Source organism: Stomoxys calcitrans, chromosome 4, assembly GCF_963082655.1.
Source record: "Stomoxys calcitrans chromosome 4, idStoCalc2.1, whole genome shotgun sequence".
Taxonomy (NCBI): domain Eukaryota; kingdom Metazoa; phylum Arthropoda; class Insecta; order Diptera; family Muscidae; genus Stomoxys; species Stomoxys calcitrans.
In genome coordinates, this window is record NC_081555.1 from 2,396,701 (window position 1) to 2,410,337 (window position 13,637).

General features: G+C 35.8%; 1 protein-coding gene across 1 annotated transcript; it reads right to left on the bottom strand.

Moving 5' to 3' along the window:
* Positions 1–908: 908 nt before the first annotated feature.
* On the bottom strand, positions 909–12,775 carry LOC106093262 (uncharacterized). The gene is made up of 4 exons (XM_013260312.2): positions 12,749–12,775; positions 1,427–1,594; positions 1,187–1,354; positions 909–1,114 (listed from the first exon to the last, which is right to left on the bottom strand). The coding sequence occupies exons 1-4, from the start codon at positions 12,773–12,775 to the stop codon at positions 965–967; spliced, it is 513 nt and encodes a 170-aa protein (XP_013115766.2). The 3' UTR covers positions 909–964.
* Between the last annotated feature and the right edge of the window lie 862 nt (positions 12,776–13,637).

Sequence of the window (13,637 nt, forward strand, 5' to 3'; positions counted from 1 at the left end):
GAAAATTATCCGGCTGAAGAGTGTAAAACCCATAATGGTGGTGATGTATCTCTACTGATGAAAGCGTATCTCTATTGATGCAAGGGATTTTTCAAGTTGATCATAGAGGACTTTCAGATGGCTCTACAAGGCTAGGAAAAAAAAAGAAAAAATAACCGGCAAAACAAGTTCAAGTAGGGTAAGGAAAGTTGGCATGTTGCAAATTTTCTTCATGTTTTTTCCAAATTGTTTTTTATTCATAAGTTGCTCTCTTTGCATTTGACAGGGCATTAGCATGTGATATATTCGCCATATATGCTGTAGCTTCAGTCATGAGCATATTTTATACATTTAAACAATGTCTTAAATTCCTTGGCTTGGTGCACATTGTAGCATGCTGTGTGCGGGTATTTAACATTTAATTACATCATTCACAAACATCTGATTTCGGAAGCCCTTGGGGTAGGACTTGGAGCATGGGGTCTCATTTACAGTTTGAACTCTCAAATTGTTGGCTTACGGTGTTTTATGGCTACCACAAATAGATTTTGCTGATATCACAAAAACACAACCAACAACAAAAAAGAACTTTGAAAATGCCATAACTGCAGAGAATTCAACGCAACGCATCGTATCGCATCGCAGTAAATCAAGTTTTCAAGCGCAAATATTTAAGCATCAGCAAATTTTCCAGTTGACTTAAAGCAAATAACCGGCTATAAAGGTGAGCACTGATGGCCCGGCTCATTTGACTACCACCGTCTATGTCTCGGTGTTTGTTTCTCATGAATGATGGTAAACAAAACAATTTAGGTTTTGGTTAATGTTTATTTAAACTTTTCAGACATACAAAGTGTTATACAACCATACATACAATACAATTATTACGATTTTTTATACATGCATACATTTACAAGAAGTGGGGGAGATAATTACAGCAACAGCAGAGTTTTTCGGTAGGGGGAGTGCGCCCCACAAAACTCTTTCACTCAATCAACACCACATAGACCTTAAGTTCCGCCTTGATTTCATTCTGCAGGATAGCCTTCACATGAACCATGTAGTCATTGCCGGGAAAGGGTAAGGTTTTGAACATGTTCTCCTCCAAAATAAGATCCTTGATGATGATCTCGTTCTAAAAACAAAAGCAAAAGAACAGCAGCTAATAAAGGAAAAGTTCATTCTAGAGCTGGGGGAGCGAATATACCTCATAGGGACAGGTGTGGTTGATATTTGTAAACTGTATCATATCCTGCACCAAGATCTTCCAAAACATGTAGCGATTGGGATTTCTTACAAAGCTGCAAAACTCCATGGTGTCATTGTACATGAATGGACGGAAATCATGACTTTTCCTAAATAGTTCTGCATTGATCTGCAATGATGTGACAAAAGTCAAAATTTTATTTTCATTCTTTGGTGTACCAAAACTTTCGAATTTACTCACTGTAAGCTCTTCGTCGATGTTCTTCTTCAAATCACCATGCAATTGCAAGGCAATGCGATTGCGTCCCACCGCCTTCAATTGGCATTGCTTGAACTGGATAAAGGATTTGTCATAGTCCTTGCACTCCAGCTTGGTGAATTTAATGATTTTTGCTTCATTGCCAAAGAACTCCGCACAGACAATGGTGAAAATTAACAAAATTCTGAAATTTGACGGTAACATTTTTTTCGTGTCTCACTGTTGGAAATTCCATTAACGAATGTTCCAGTTAACGGGTAACTCTTTGGTATTGTGGCCTTTGTGCCAACGTTTAAAAGTCGATTTATTTTTAATTACAATGGATTTCTAAAAAAATGTAGCGCAATTAAAGCCAATGGTAAAAATTTAAAACCGAGCACATCCATGTCCATCCGCTAATGGATTATGTCATTTAGAATTGGCGGGGAAGAGAGAAAGGGGAAAAAACGAGTCATGACACAAATATTGAAGCAACTGTTTGGATGATTTGAACCACACGATAACAGTAGGGGTTAAAAGTTTTTAAATCTGAAGCCAAAAAAAATATCAGTCTTAGTTTGATTGCCACATTTAAGATTTCGACACTGCTCTAAACCGAGGTTTGTACAATAGCATGTATCTCTCAATAAATAAAGGTACAATTTTGTGCTACACTGTAACCTAACTTTACCACTTTGTCACCATGAATCTGTTATGATTTGTGTTGATGTGTATGCTGTGCATAAAAATTACAGTGGAATTTTTAATTTGTTCACAGATGCATTACTTAATACTTGAATTTTTAAATGAAGCACAAACCAATTAATGACTACCAGCTCTTTCTATACATGATTGCAAGTGCAAATTTGCAATCAATGATAAGGGGCCTCCTTTTTATAGCCGAGTCCGAACGGCGTTTATACATGGCATAGTACGTCACAAATGAATTTTGATAAGAATAGGATATTATTGTATAAGGATATGAAAAGGATAGGATAAAGATACGATAAGGATAGGATAAGGATAGGATAAGGATAGGATAAGGATAGGATAAGGATAGGATAAGGATAGGATAAGGATAGGATAAGGATAGGATAAGGATAGGATAAGGATAGGATAAGGATAGGATAAGGATAGGATAAGGATAGGATAAGGATAAGGATAGGATAAGGATAGGATAAGGATAGGATAAGGATAGGATAAGGATAGGATAAGGATAGGATAAGGATAGGATAAGGATAGGATAAGGATAGGATAAGGATAGGATAAGGATAGGATAAGGATAGGATAAGGATAGGATAAGGATAGGATAAGGATAGGATAAGGATAGGATAAGGATAGGATAAGGATAGGATAAGGATAGGATAAGGATAGGATAAGGATAGGATAAGGATAGGATAAGGATAGGATAAGGATAGGATAAGGATAGGATAAGGATAGGATAAGGATAGGATAAGGATAGGATAAGGATGGGATAAGGATAGGATAAGGATAGGATAAGGATAGGATAAGGATAGGATAAGGATAGGATAAGGATAGGATAAGTATAGGATAAGGATAGAATAAGGATAGAATAAGGATAGAATAAGGATAGGATAAGGATAGGATAAGGATAGGATAAGGATAGGATAAGGATAGGATAAGGATAGGTTAGGGATATTGTTAGGGATATTGTTAGGGATAGTGTTAAGGATAGGGTTAGGGATAGGGTTCGGGATAGGGTTAGGGATAGGGTTAGGGATAGGGATAGGGATAGGGATAGGGATAGGGATAAGGATAAGGATAAGGATAGGGATAGGGATAGGGATAGGGATAGGGATAGGGATAGGGATAGGGATAGGGATAGGGATAGGGATAGGGATAGGGATAGGGATAGGGATAGGGATAGGGATAGGGATAGGGATAGGGAGAGGGATAGGGATAGGGATAGGGATAGGGATAGGGATAGGGATAGGGATAGGGATAGGGATAGGGATAGGGATAGGGATAGGGATAGGGATAGGGATAGGGATAAGGATAAGGATAGGGATAAGGATAAGGATAAGGATAAGGATAGGGATAGGGTTAGGGATAGGGATAAGGATAGGGATAGGGATAGGGATAGGGATAGGGATAGGGTTAGAGATAGGGTTAGGTTTAGGGTTAGAGATAGGGTTATCGATAGGATTAGGGATAGGGATAGAGGAAAGGTATAGGGATAAGGATAAGGATAAGGATAAGGATAGGGATAGGGATAGGGTTATCGATAGGGTTAGGGATAGGGATAGGGATAGAGGAAAGGTATAGGGATAAGGATAAGGATAGGGATAGGGATAGGGATAGGGATAGGGATAGGGATAGGGATAGGGATAGGGATAGGGATAGGAATAAGGATAATGATAGGGATAAGGATAGGGATAGGGATAGGGATAGGGATAGGGATAGGGATAGGGATAGGGATAGGGATAAGGAAAAGGATAAGGATAAGGATAGGGGTAAGAATAAGGGATCAGGATAGAATTAGGGTTGGATAGGGTTCGGCTAAGCATTAAGATGAGATTATGATAGGATTAGGATTAGGATAGAATTAGGATAAGGATTTGGATATAATAAGTATAGGATTTGTATAGGATTTGGATAGTATTAGGATAGGATTATGAGTAAGCTTAGTTTTAGGATAGGATTAGGATAGTATAAGTTATAGTTAGAATAGGGATACAAAAAATATATATATACTTAATCGTCTTGGTATCGTCTTGCATTAAAAATGGTGGACAATCTTTCATATCAATGAGTGCAGTCTGATTATAGTTTAAGCTCAATAACAAGGGGAATCCTTTTTTATGCCTTGGTAAAGAAGTTTGAACATGGCAGTCCAGCAGTAGAATGGCGGAACCACCGCCGAATTTAATGCTGATGTTCACGCCAGGATTTGAACCCAGTCCGATTATAGTTTAAGGTCAATGACACGGGACCTCCTAACGGCGTTGTCTGGTATAACAACCGCTGAACTTTTTATAATGTTCACACGGGATTTGAACCCTCTTTGTCACGGTGGTCTCCAATCGTCTTGGCATTTTATGTCGATTTAATCATTTGCGTCCTTCTGATTTTGAAAGCACTGTAACTTTCGAAGGAGTAAAAGTAGACGCTTCAATTTTTGCACAAATACTTAATATTAATTAAGGTCCACGGCACGGGATAGCTGTGACCACTACACTGGCTGGAACTTTGAGGTCCGATCTGTGTGGTGTTCATCGCTGTCTCGAGAAGCTTAGTTGCGAGCTACCGGGTGGGGACACAGCTTGCGAATAGTGTAATATTCCACAGGGAGTAGCTTTAACCGCAGTCGCGGACAATTAGCGGTATCGAGCGGAGAGTCTCAGTGCGAGGCCGTGCGGCACGGCTCTTGCATAAATATTGAGCACCTATGATGCTCTTCCATAGCACAAGGTGAGTTATTGGTGCCTTTTAATAACCAATGATCGCCATTTGCGCGGCGTTCGGTCCTTTGGACCGGAACGAACTTGCTCACCTACAGGAGCTTGACGAGGATCGGCAACTCCACATCCAGATGTGGCTATAATAATAACATTAATGAAGGTCGGTTGGATTGTATATGACTCATTTGTCCATGTCCATGTTTGGATATAGCTGCCATATAAGCCGATTTCCGATCTTGACTGAGATTTTGCTGAAATGTTTGGTTTTGACTTCTAACAACCGTGTCAGTATAGTCCAAATCGTTCCATAACCTGCTATAGCTCCCATATAAACCGATCTCCCGATATCTTAAGCCCCTAAAAGCCGCAATTTTTAACCGGTTGAGCTGACATTTTGAACGTAAACTTTTGAATTGGTTTCCAAGATCCACGCGAAGTTTGATTTAAATCGTTTCATAACTTTGTGTATCTGCTTATGTATTTGAAAAAGTCATTTAATCAGCGGTATCGAGCGGAGAGTTTCAGTGTGAGGCCGTGCGGCACCGACTCTTCCATAAATACTGACCACCTATGATGCTCTTCCATAGGACAAGGCGAGTTATTGGTGCCTTTAAATAACCAATAAACGCGTCAAATACGATTTATGGCGAAGAGTATACAAGATATGGCCCGGCCGAACTTAATATGCCTTAGCTTGTTCAATTTACAGTGCTAGATATTTTTGTGTTCAGTTTTTCGGGGTGGCAGTACTGGTTGAGAATTGCGTTAAAACGTCTTTGAGAGTGAAAAGTGTTCAGTATACACTGCCATTTCATCGGTAGGTACTCACAAATGTGCAACGAGTGTAAATTGCTACAGTTTTATACCCTACACCACCACTGTGGTACAGCGTATTATAGATTTGTGCATTTTTTTGCAACGCTAAGAAGGAGAAGAGCTAGACCCATTGATAAGTATACCAATCGACTCAGAATCACTTTCTGCTTCGATTTAGCCATGTCCGTCTGTAAGTCCATGTATTCTTGTAATCAAAGTGGTCGTATTTGTTGTCCGATTGTCACGAAATTTTGCAGATGTCACTTTATATGGCACAAGGACAAGCGCTATTGATTTTGAAAAAAATCGGTTCAGATTTAGATATAGCTCCCATATCTTTCATCCGATATGTCTTTTTAAGGCTGTAGAAGCCACAATTTCCGTTTGATATTTCCAAATTGTTGCATTGGATATTTTCACAAAAATCGGTCCACATTTAGATATAGCTTCCATATATATCTTTCATTCGATATAGACTTTTAAGGCTGTAGAAGCCACAGTTTTAGTCCGATCTTTAAAATATTTTTGCGAGGTGTTTTTTTGACGTCCTAAAATGTGTGGAAAATTTCATGAAAATCGGTCCAAATTTAGATATAGCTCCCATATATATGTATCGCCCGATTTGCACTTAAATGGCCGTAGTAGCTACAATTTTCAATCGATCTGCACAAAATTTGGCACGGACTGTTTTGTTACTGATCTTATCATATCTGGAAAATTTCATCAAAATCGGTTCAGATTTAGATAAAGCTCCCATATATATTTCAACCGATTTGAACTATTAAGGCTGTAGAGGTCACAATTTTGGTCCGATTTTCACCGAATTTGGCGTTTTTGTGAAGTCTCAATGAATGTGTAAAATTTAATTAAAATTGGATTAGATTTAGATATAGCTGCCATATATGTTTTGCCACAATTTTGGTCCGATTCTTACAAAATTTAGCATGGGGTGTTTATTTAACATCCTCATATGTGTGCAAAATTTCATAAAAATCGGTTTAGATTTGGATATAGCTCCCATATATATCGTTCATCCGATATGACCTTTTAAGGCTGCAGAATCCACAATTTTAGTGTCATATTTTCGAATCAGTTTGCCCCTGTTCCTTAGTGGAATGCTTATGGGCAAAATTTGCATATTATTTGGTGGCATCATCTGTCGATTCTTCTTCAAAGAAGACGGTTGAAGAAACGTTACCAGTTGGCTAAGTTGGACTTGGTTGATTTGTGATTTCAACAATACGTTGCCACAAGCCACACAGCTCGTGAAACATTGGTCATATAAAAGGATGGCTTTGGTCAGAAATTAATCTCCTGAATGATGCTGGGAGTTGGCGGAGAGGTGATGTGATCTGACTCTTTTGTCCTTTTTCTTGTGGACAAGCCAAGCGCAATTGAAACCTTATTAGTGAAATAAAGGCCGAAATGCTCAAAAAGCCTTTCAAAATTCGATCAGACATTTAGAACCGAAAACGCGTGCAAAATTTATATGAGGTTATTTTTAAAAAGTAAATGGCAAAACAAATTAATAGTCAATTTTGAATGTATGATGCAAATTTGAGTGTTTTATTAGATTTATAAAACAAACCAAAAATATCATCCATTATATGACTAGTAAATGGCATATTAAAATTATTTTTAATAATTCTTGCAATATTTTCAAGCCGTATCATTAAATTTTTTCAGTAAATTATAAAGATGTTGTTGAAGTTAATTATTTTTACCATTCTAAATTTCCTAGTAGACTTTGTGATGGCGAGTTAGTGAAAAGCTATTTTTATCGCCTCTAAACATCACAATTAAATTTTGTTTTTCGTTTTGTGCACTCTCCCTCTCACCTTTTTCACACCAATTTTAAATCCATTAGCTTTGTTTTTTGTTGGATCATAAACTTGTTTTGGATTTAACAAAAATAAATCAAGATAAGCCAAAATGTGATATAGTACAGGTGTTTTATTTTTAATCAATAATTTTAGTAGATACGGTTAGACCAATGTTGACCAATTACAATATATTCCAAATCCCTCTATGCTTTATGCATCGTACAATTTTTTTTTAAATAAAATTTAAAATGTACTTGGTTGACGAATCAAACATTTTATTTTATGACTGTTCAATATAATGATCTATAAACAACTGTATGTCCTTTACTATTGGGTTGCCCAAAAAGTAATTGCGGATTTTTCATAAAGTCGGCGTTGACAAAATTTTTCACAGCTTGTGAGCCTGTAATTGCATTCTTTCTTCTGTCAGTTATCAGCTGTTACTTTTAGCTTGCTTTAGAAAAAAAGTGTAAAAAAGTATATTTGATTAAAGTTCATTCTAAGCTTTATTAAAAATGCATTTACTTTCTTTTAAAAAATCCGCAATTACTTTTTGGGCAACGCAATAATTTCTATTAAATATCTCTTTAAACGAATATTTGATGTATGATCGGTATAAACAACTTTCACTATCCATGGTATTGTAAGCTGATATATTTGGATGTGGATATTTTCCAATGGACAAGACGATACTACCAAAATTTCTGTTTGTGAAATATTTAAATATTGTAAAATAATCGCTTTGATTAATTGCTCGCTTTTGCAATTATGTTATTATTTCTATTAAGTGAAAATGGTAGATAAGACAATACCAAATACGCTTAGGCATAGTTATTTTTAATGGCTTTTTAATCATTTAATTAAAGTTTATTACTATCCCTATTTCATTCATATTGATTTTTTGGAAATTGATTGTTTTGGATTTTGCTGTATGTCATTGGAATTTTATATATATGGACACTTTTTTAATGTGGGGGTGAAGGCAATCTATTAGGCAATACATATGTACTTTTGCAATCTTAGCAAAGGATTTGCAGTTCAACCATATCCTTTTGGTTTTTTTTTTTTTGGTCCAAACATGTCTATGTCGGTGCGTATTTTATGGCAAATTTGGTCAGTTTTAATTTGGTTTTGTATGCCTCGTTTGGCCTTTGGCAAACATCTCCCTCTGGCCTCTTTCATTACCACAAAACTTTGATAAGGGTCAATTTGCCATTAATAGATAATGTTCCGTTTTTGTATTTTGGCTAATGGTCTGCACTTTGAGTTTTTTGTTGGCAGATATTTCTTTTTTGTAATGTAAATTGCCAATAAATTTAAATATTTCTGGTTTCGGTTTGGAGTTTTTTTTATTTCTTCGGCCAGCCATTGTGTCCATCAGGCGTTTTTACACAGCTTTTAAATGCTGTATTTGAATGGCCATATGTATAAATTGCAGAGATTATATTATGGTTTTGTTTCCCAACTCAAGGAAATTGGTTCAATTTTGAATGAAATGTTGTCGGGAATTAAACGCAATGGCCAGTTTTTAGTCTGTTTGCTGGTATTTTTTGATGGGTGAATGTGTGGCAGGCAAGTTAATTAAATTTTTTGGGTTTTATGTTCTTTAAAGAGGGTTTAAATACAACATAATCTGCTCAACATCAGACAGCTGTGTTATTTTCCCAAATTGATAGAATTTATTATTCAAGCTTTGGAGTTTTTTTTTTGAGATTAATATCTGCTATTGGTATTCTTCTGGCAAACAAGGATATCCCTTTCCTTGTACAAAAACACCAAAAAAAAAAGAAAAGCTCTTAAGAGATTTGAAGAGTTCCTGTTCGAAAATAAAAATTTCATTTCAAAAACATTGAAATTCAATTAAAAATTTTCTACTACACACTTTAAAATCCACTTGAGATTGTAACAACTTTTGAAACACATGAACAAACCCCTAGCTAACATACTGCTGCCAAGTAAAGGAGCACAATGTTTCATGCACAAGTTGACCCTCTTGGCTCCTGGGCATGTCTATTCATACTTAATTTACGAGATTACCCAACTACCCTTAATAATCAAGGCTCCACAATGGTACTCAACCACTTACGGCGCTTAGCCAGCCAGCCAGTCAGCCAGCCATAGTTCTGCAAATCCTCCACCCTTTGCTAAAGTCTGCTGACCACTAGCTTCTATGTAACATTTTGCTCATACTTCCTGCAGGAATTTATAATTTTGTAAATTCATTAATTATCAAAGTGTTTGCCAATGTCCGTGACTAGCATTGACATTTAGTCTTTGACATCGCCGTTAGCGACTTTACTGAATCACTGCTCAGCACTTCATACCCTTACCAATAGAACAACTCAACTCTTATATAGTAGTATATCGCTATACATAAGTGTCTCATCTTGCCATCATTTGCATTAAAACCTGGTGAATGTCATAAGTAGGGGAAATACATGAAATATTTTTGAACGGCCACCGTGACGCAAAGTTTAACATGGCCGCCTATGATGCTGAATGCCTGGGTTTGAATCCTGGCGAAAACCACACAAAATTTTTCTGCGGTTAAGAGAGAATAACCTCTTAATGCTAGCAACATTTGTGTGGAACTATGCTGTGTATTTGGCATAGCAGACATGTAAAAAATGCCCACTCTTCGGCAAGCCATTATCATAGAGCTTATACTTGGTATGTGCGAAGTTATCCTCTTCTGTTCCTTAATGGAATGCTGGGAGCAAATTGCTTTATTTTACATTTTTTTAATGCCATGAATACTAACTAAACTACGTCCTTACTTTCTTATTTGAATACCTACCTACCTAATTAGTAACTTACTAACTTTATTACTTACGTACTAACTTACTGACCTACTTCCTTACTTACTTATCTACTTACCTACTTATTTACTTTCTTACTTACTGACATACTTTCTTACTTACATTCTTACCTACTTACCTACTTTCTTACCTAATTACTTACTTACATACTTTCTTACTTACTGACTTATTTACTTACTTATTTCCTTACTTACTTAATTACTTACGTACTTACTGACTTATTTCCTTACTTACTGACATATTTTCTTACTTACTTACTGACTTATTTCCTTACTTACTTAATTACTTACATTCTTACTTACTTACTTGATTTCTTGCTTACTTGCTTACTTGCTTACTTACTTACTTCCTTACTTACTTACTTACTGACGTATTTGCTTACTTACTGACTGACTTATTTCCTTACTTACTTGCTTACTACTTACTTACTTAATTACTTACTACTTACTTACTTAATTACTTACGTAATTACTTACTTACATACTTTCTTTCTTACTTACTTAGTTACTTACTTACTTGCTTACTTACTTGATTACTTACTTGCTTACTTACTTACTTACTTCCTTACTTACTTACTGACTTATTTCCTTACTTTTTTACTTACTTAATTACTTAATTACTAACTTATTTACTTATTACTGACAGACTTACTTATTTTCTTACTTACTTCATTACTTACTTAATTACATACTTACTTCCTTACTCCGTTAGCGCTTCTCTAATTAATGGCACCGTATTTCGGTATGTCTTTACTTGGCCTTTTCCTCGGAGTTTTGTTCTCTTCCTGCTTTTGATTACTTATGCTACCCAATTGCATAACTTCTCTCGTATTGCTCATTTCCTTGCTTTGTGTATCCTTAATCTTCGTATAGAGAATAGCTCCAACCTCTACCTAAAACCTCCTTAATCTACCTGTAGGCAATCACTGGTAGGCAATGAATTGTTCCAATCAAAGCTTCATATTACCTCAATTGTGTACATAGAATGGTGGGCGTAGTCAGTTGACTATATCTGCAGTTTCATCAAATGCCTATAAATATTTGCATTAGGGTTTTAAGTGTAGACAAAGGAAGGACGATTTACGAGGCCATCCTTAAATTGATGACCACAGTCTAACAACCATTTCGTTGCAGCCATAATGCGCTGATGTATAGCAACATGACAACACAATCTACACCCCAGGGTAGCAGACAGAACAAAGAGCGTAAGAAATTAATGTAGATCCTAATGTTACATCTTTTTAAAGTTTAAAATTATTTACTCATCGTAAAACTTTTTAGATCTTGAACAAAACACTTTTATATTAATATATTGGGTTGCCCAAAAAGTAATTGCGGATTTTTCATATAGTCGGCGTTGACAAATTTTTTCACAGCTTGTGACTCTGTAATTGCATTCTTTCTTCTGTCAGTTATCAGCTGTTACTCTTAGCTTGCTTTCGAAAAAAGTGTAAAAAAAAGTATATTTGATTAAAGTTCATTCTAAGTTTTATTAAAAATGCATTTACTTTCTTTTAAAAAATCCGCAATTACTTTTTGGGGAACCCAATTATACCCTTCACCACGGAAAGCTTTTGGAATGTTTTTTGCACGATTTATCGTCATAGGCAGATGAGCAATAAAAGATAAAAACTGCTTGCCGTAAGTGCTCAGGAAGAGATTTTGTAAGTAGCACGGAATTCCTAACTTAGATTTTCTTTTTAGAAGTTACTTTTTTGTATTTAAAGCGCACAACAAGCCGATTACTGGCTTAGATAAATATATGTCCATAGTGGTATGGGGCGGATAAATATCTGTACCCTCTTTTCAACCTAACCTAATCTAGTCATCGATTATAAGTTTTCATTTGTACTGTAGATAAGTAAAGTAAAAGTACTTGCAAAAACGAATTTTTTTCTTACCTTTAAAGAAATATTAACTAATCATGAGCAAAATTCTTTAACTAAACTTCGTTGTGTGGGAGGCCACCGTTGTGCAAAAGGTGCATGCGCGCCTATGACACAGAATCCCTGGGTTGGAATCCTAACGAGAACATTAGAAGAATTTTTCGACTGTAGTTATCCCCTCACGAAGTTAAGTCAGGTTTAATTGGCAGTCTGCCAACAGACTCACCTAGACGTTTTCGTCTTTTGTGATATCAAAGAAACAGGAGAAGAAAGAGGCCTTCTAGTTCTTGTCGTTGAATCACCCAGATCGCTTTAAAAAGTCTAACGAATGTTCACATCCGCTAAATCAGAAAAGTTCTCAAAGAAATGAGAACCTAAAGTGGATCTCTTCTGACTGCCAGTGCGGGACGCTGACGCTTAAGAAAACTAAGAATTATAAGACCTAAAGCTTGAACTGGTCGAATTTTAAATACCCTCCTCTATGGATAACATTTTGCAAGTTCTATTTAAACTCATGGAGGTATACTTTCTTTTCATAAGGGAACAGGCAGGGGACTTACCTCTTTATCAATGATAAATTTAGCCATTATCTAGGGGAAAACACACTGTAAATATTCACAAATAAATACACAACTGTGGTACAGGGAATTGTGCATTTGGTTTGCTTATCTTTGGGCCTCAGTGAAGTACTATAGACTAGAATCATTTCTTCTGCGATATTTCTTTTCAGGTATAACAACAGTACATACGTAATTGATAAATAATATTCATACACTAGATGGCGCTACAATGTGCAAATTGTAAATTTGCCCATGAACACTCCATGGAGGAATGGAGGGCTAACTTTTCACTTATCAATGAGTGTTGTCCGATTCAAGCTTAAGCGCTACAGTGTGACAATATTAATTATAACTCAGTTTAGTATATGTTTACACTCATTAATAGATGGCGCCGTTGGCTAACTAAAAACATTTTCTACATTTGTAACGAGATATGTAGTGATTTTTTGTAGTAAAATAATCCGACACTAGTTTCAACTTCTATGGATTCTTTCATTGCATATGCTTTAAACTATTCCTAATGGTCTTTTTAAGAAAATTGGTTCATAATGTAGATTAAGATTTTCCCAATGATCTAATTTATACCCAATTTAGTTATCACTTTTTTTCATTTCTTCATTCAATTTGTGTGTTCAAGCTATACTTTTGCCATGAAACCCATCAAATGTCACATAATCCTACTGTCCAGGATTTTTTTCCACAAATTTTTCTCTAATTAAAGTTTAACGTTTGGTTTTTTTTTTGATTCTCTCATATATTTTTTTTGTTGAATTAGGGCTTACGTCAACCAAATGATCGTAATTTTGAAAATTGCTTTTAAAATTACTCTATTTGTAGGTTTATGGGTAGTTTGAATACTTGGCTTCTTTTTTTTTTTTTTTTTGCTAAG

Bases quoted from the DNA above. Each gene is read 5' to 3' on its own strand.
- LOC106093262 (XM_013260312.2), bottom strand. From the start codon at position 12,775: ATGGCTAAATTTATCATTGATAAAGAG. The intron at 1,595-12,748 runs GTAAGTCCCCTG...GTCTGTGCGGAG, and splicing joins AATTTATCATTGATAAAGAG to TTCTTTGGCAATGAAGCAAA. The intron at 1,115-1,186 runs GTATATTCGCTC...TTTTGTTTTTAG, and splicing joins ACCACACCTGTCCCTATGAG to AACGAGATCATCATCAAGGA.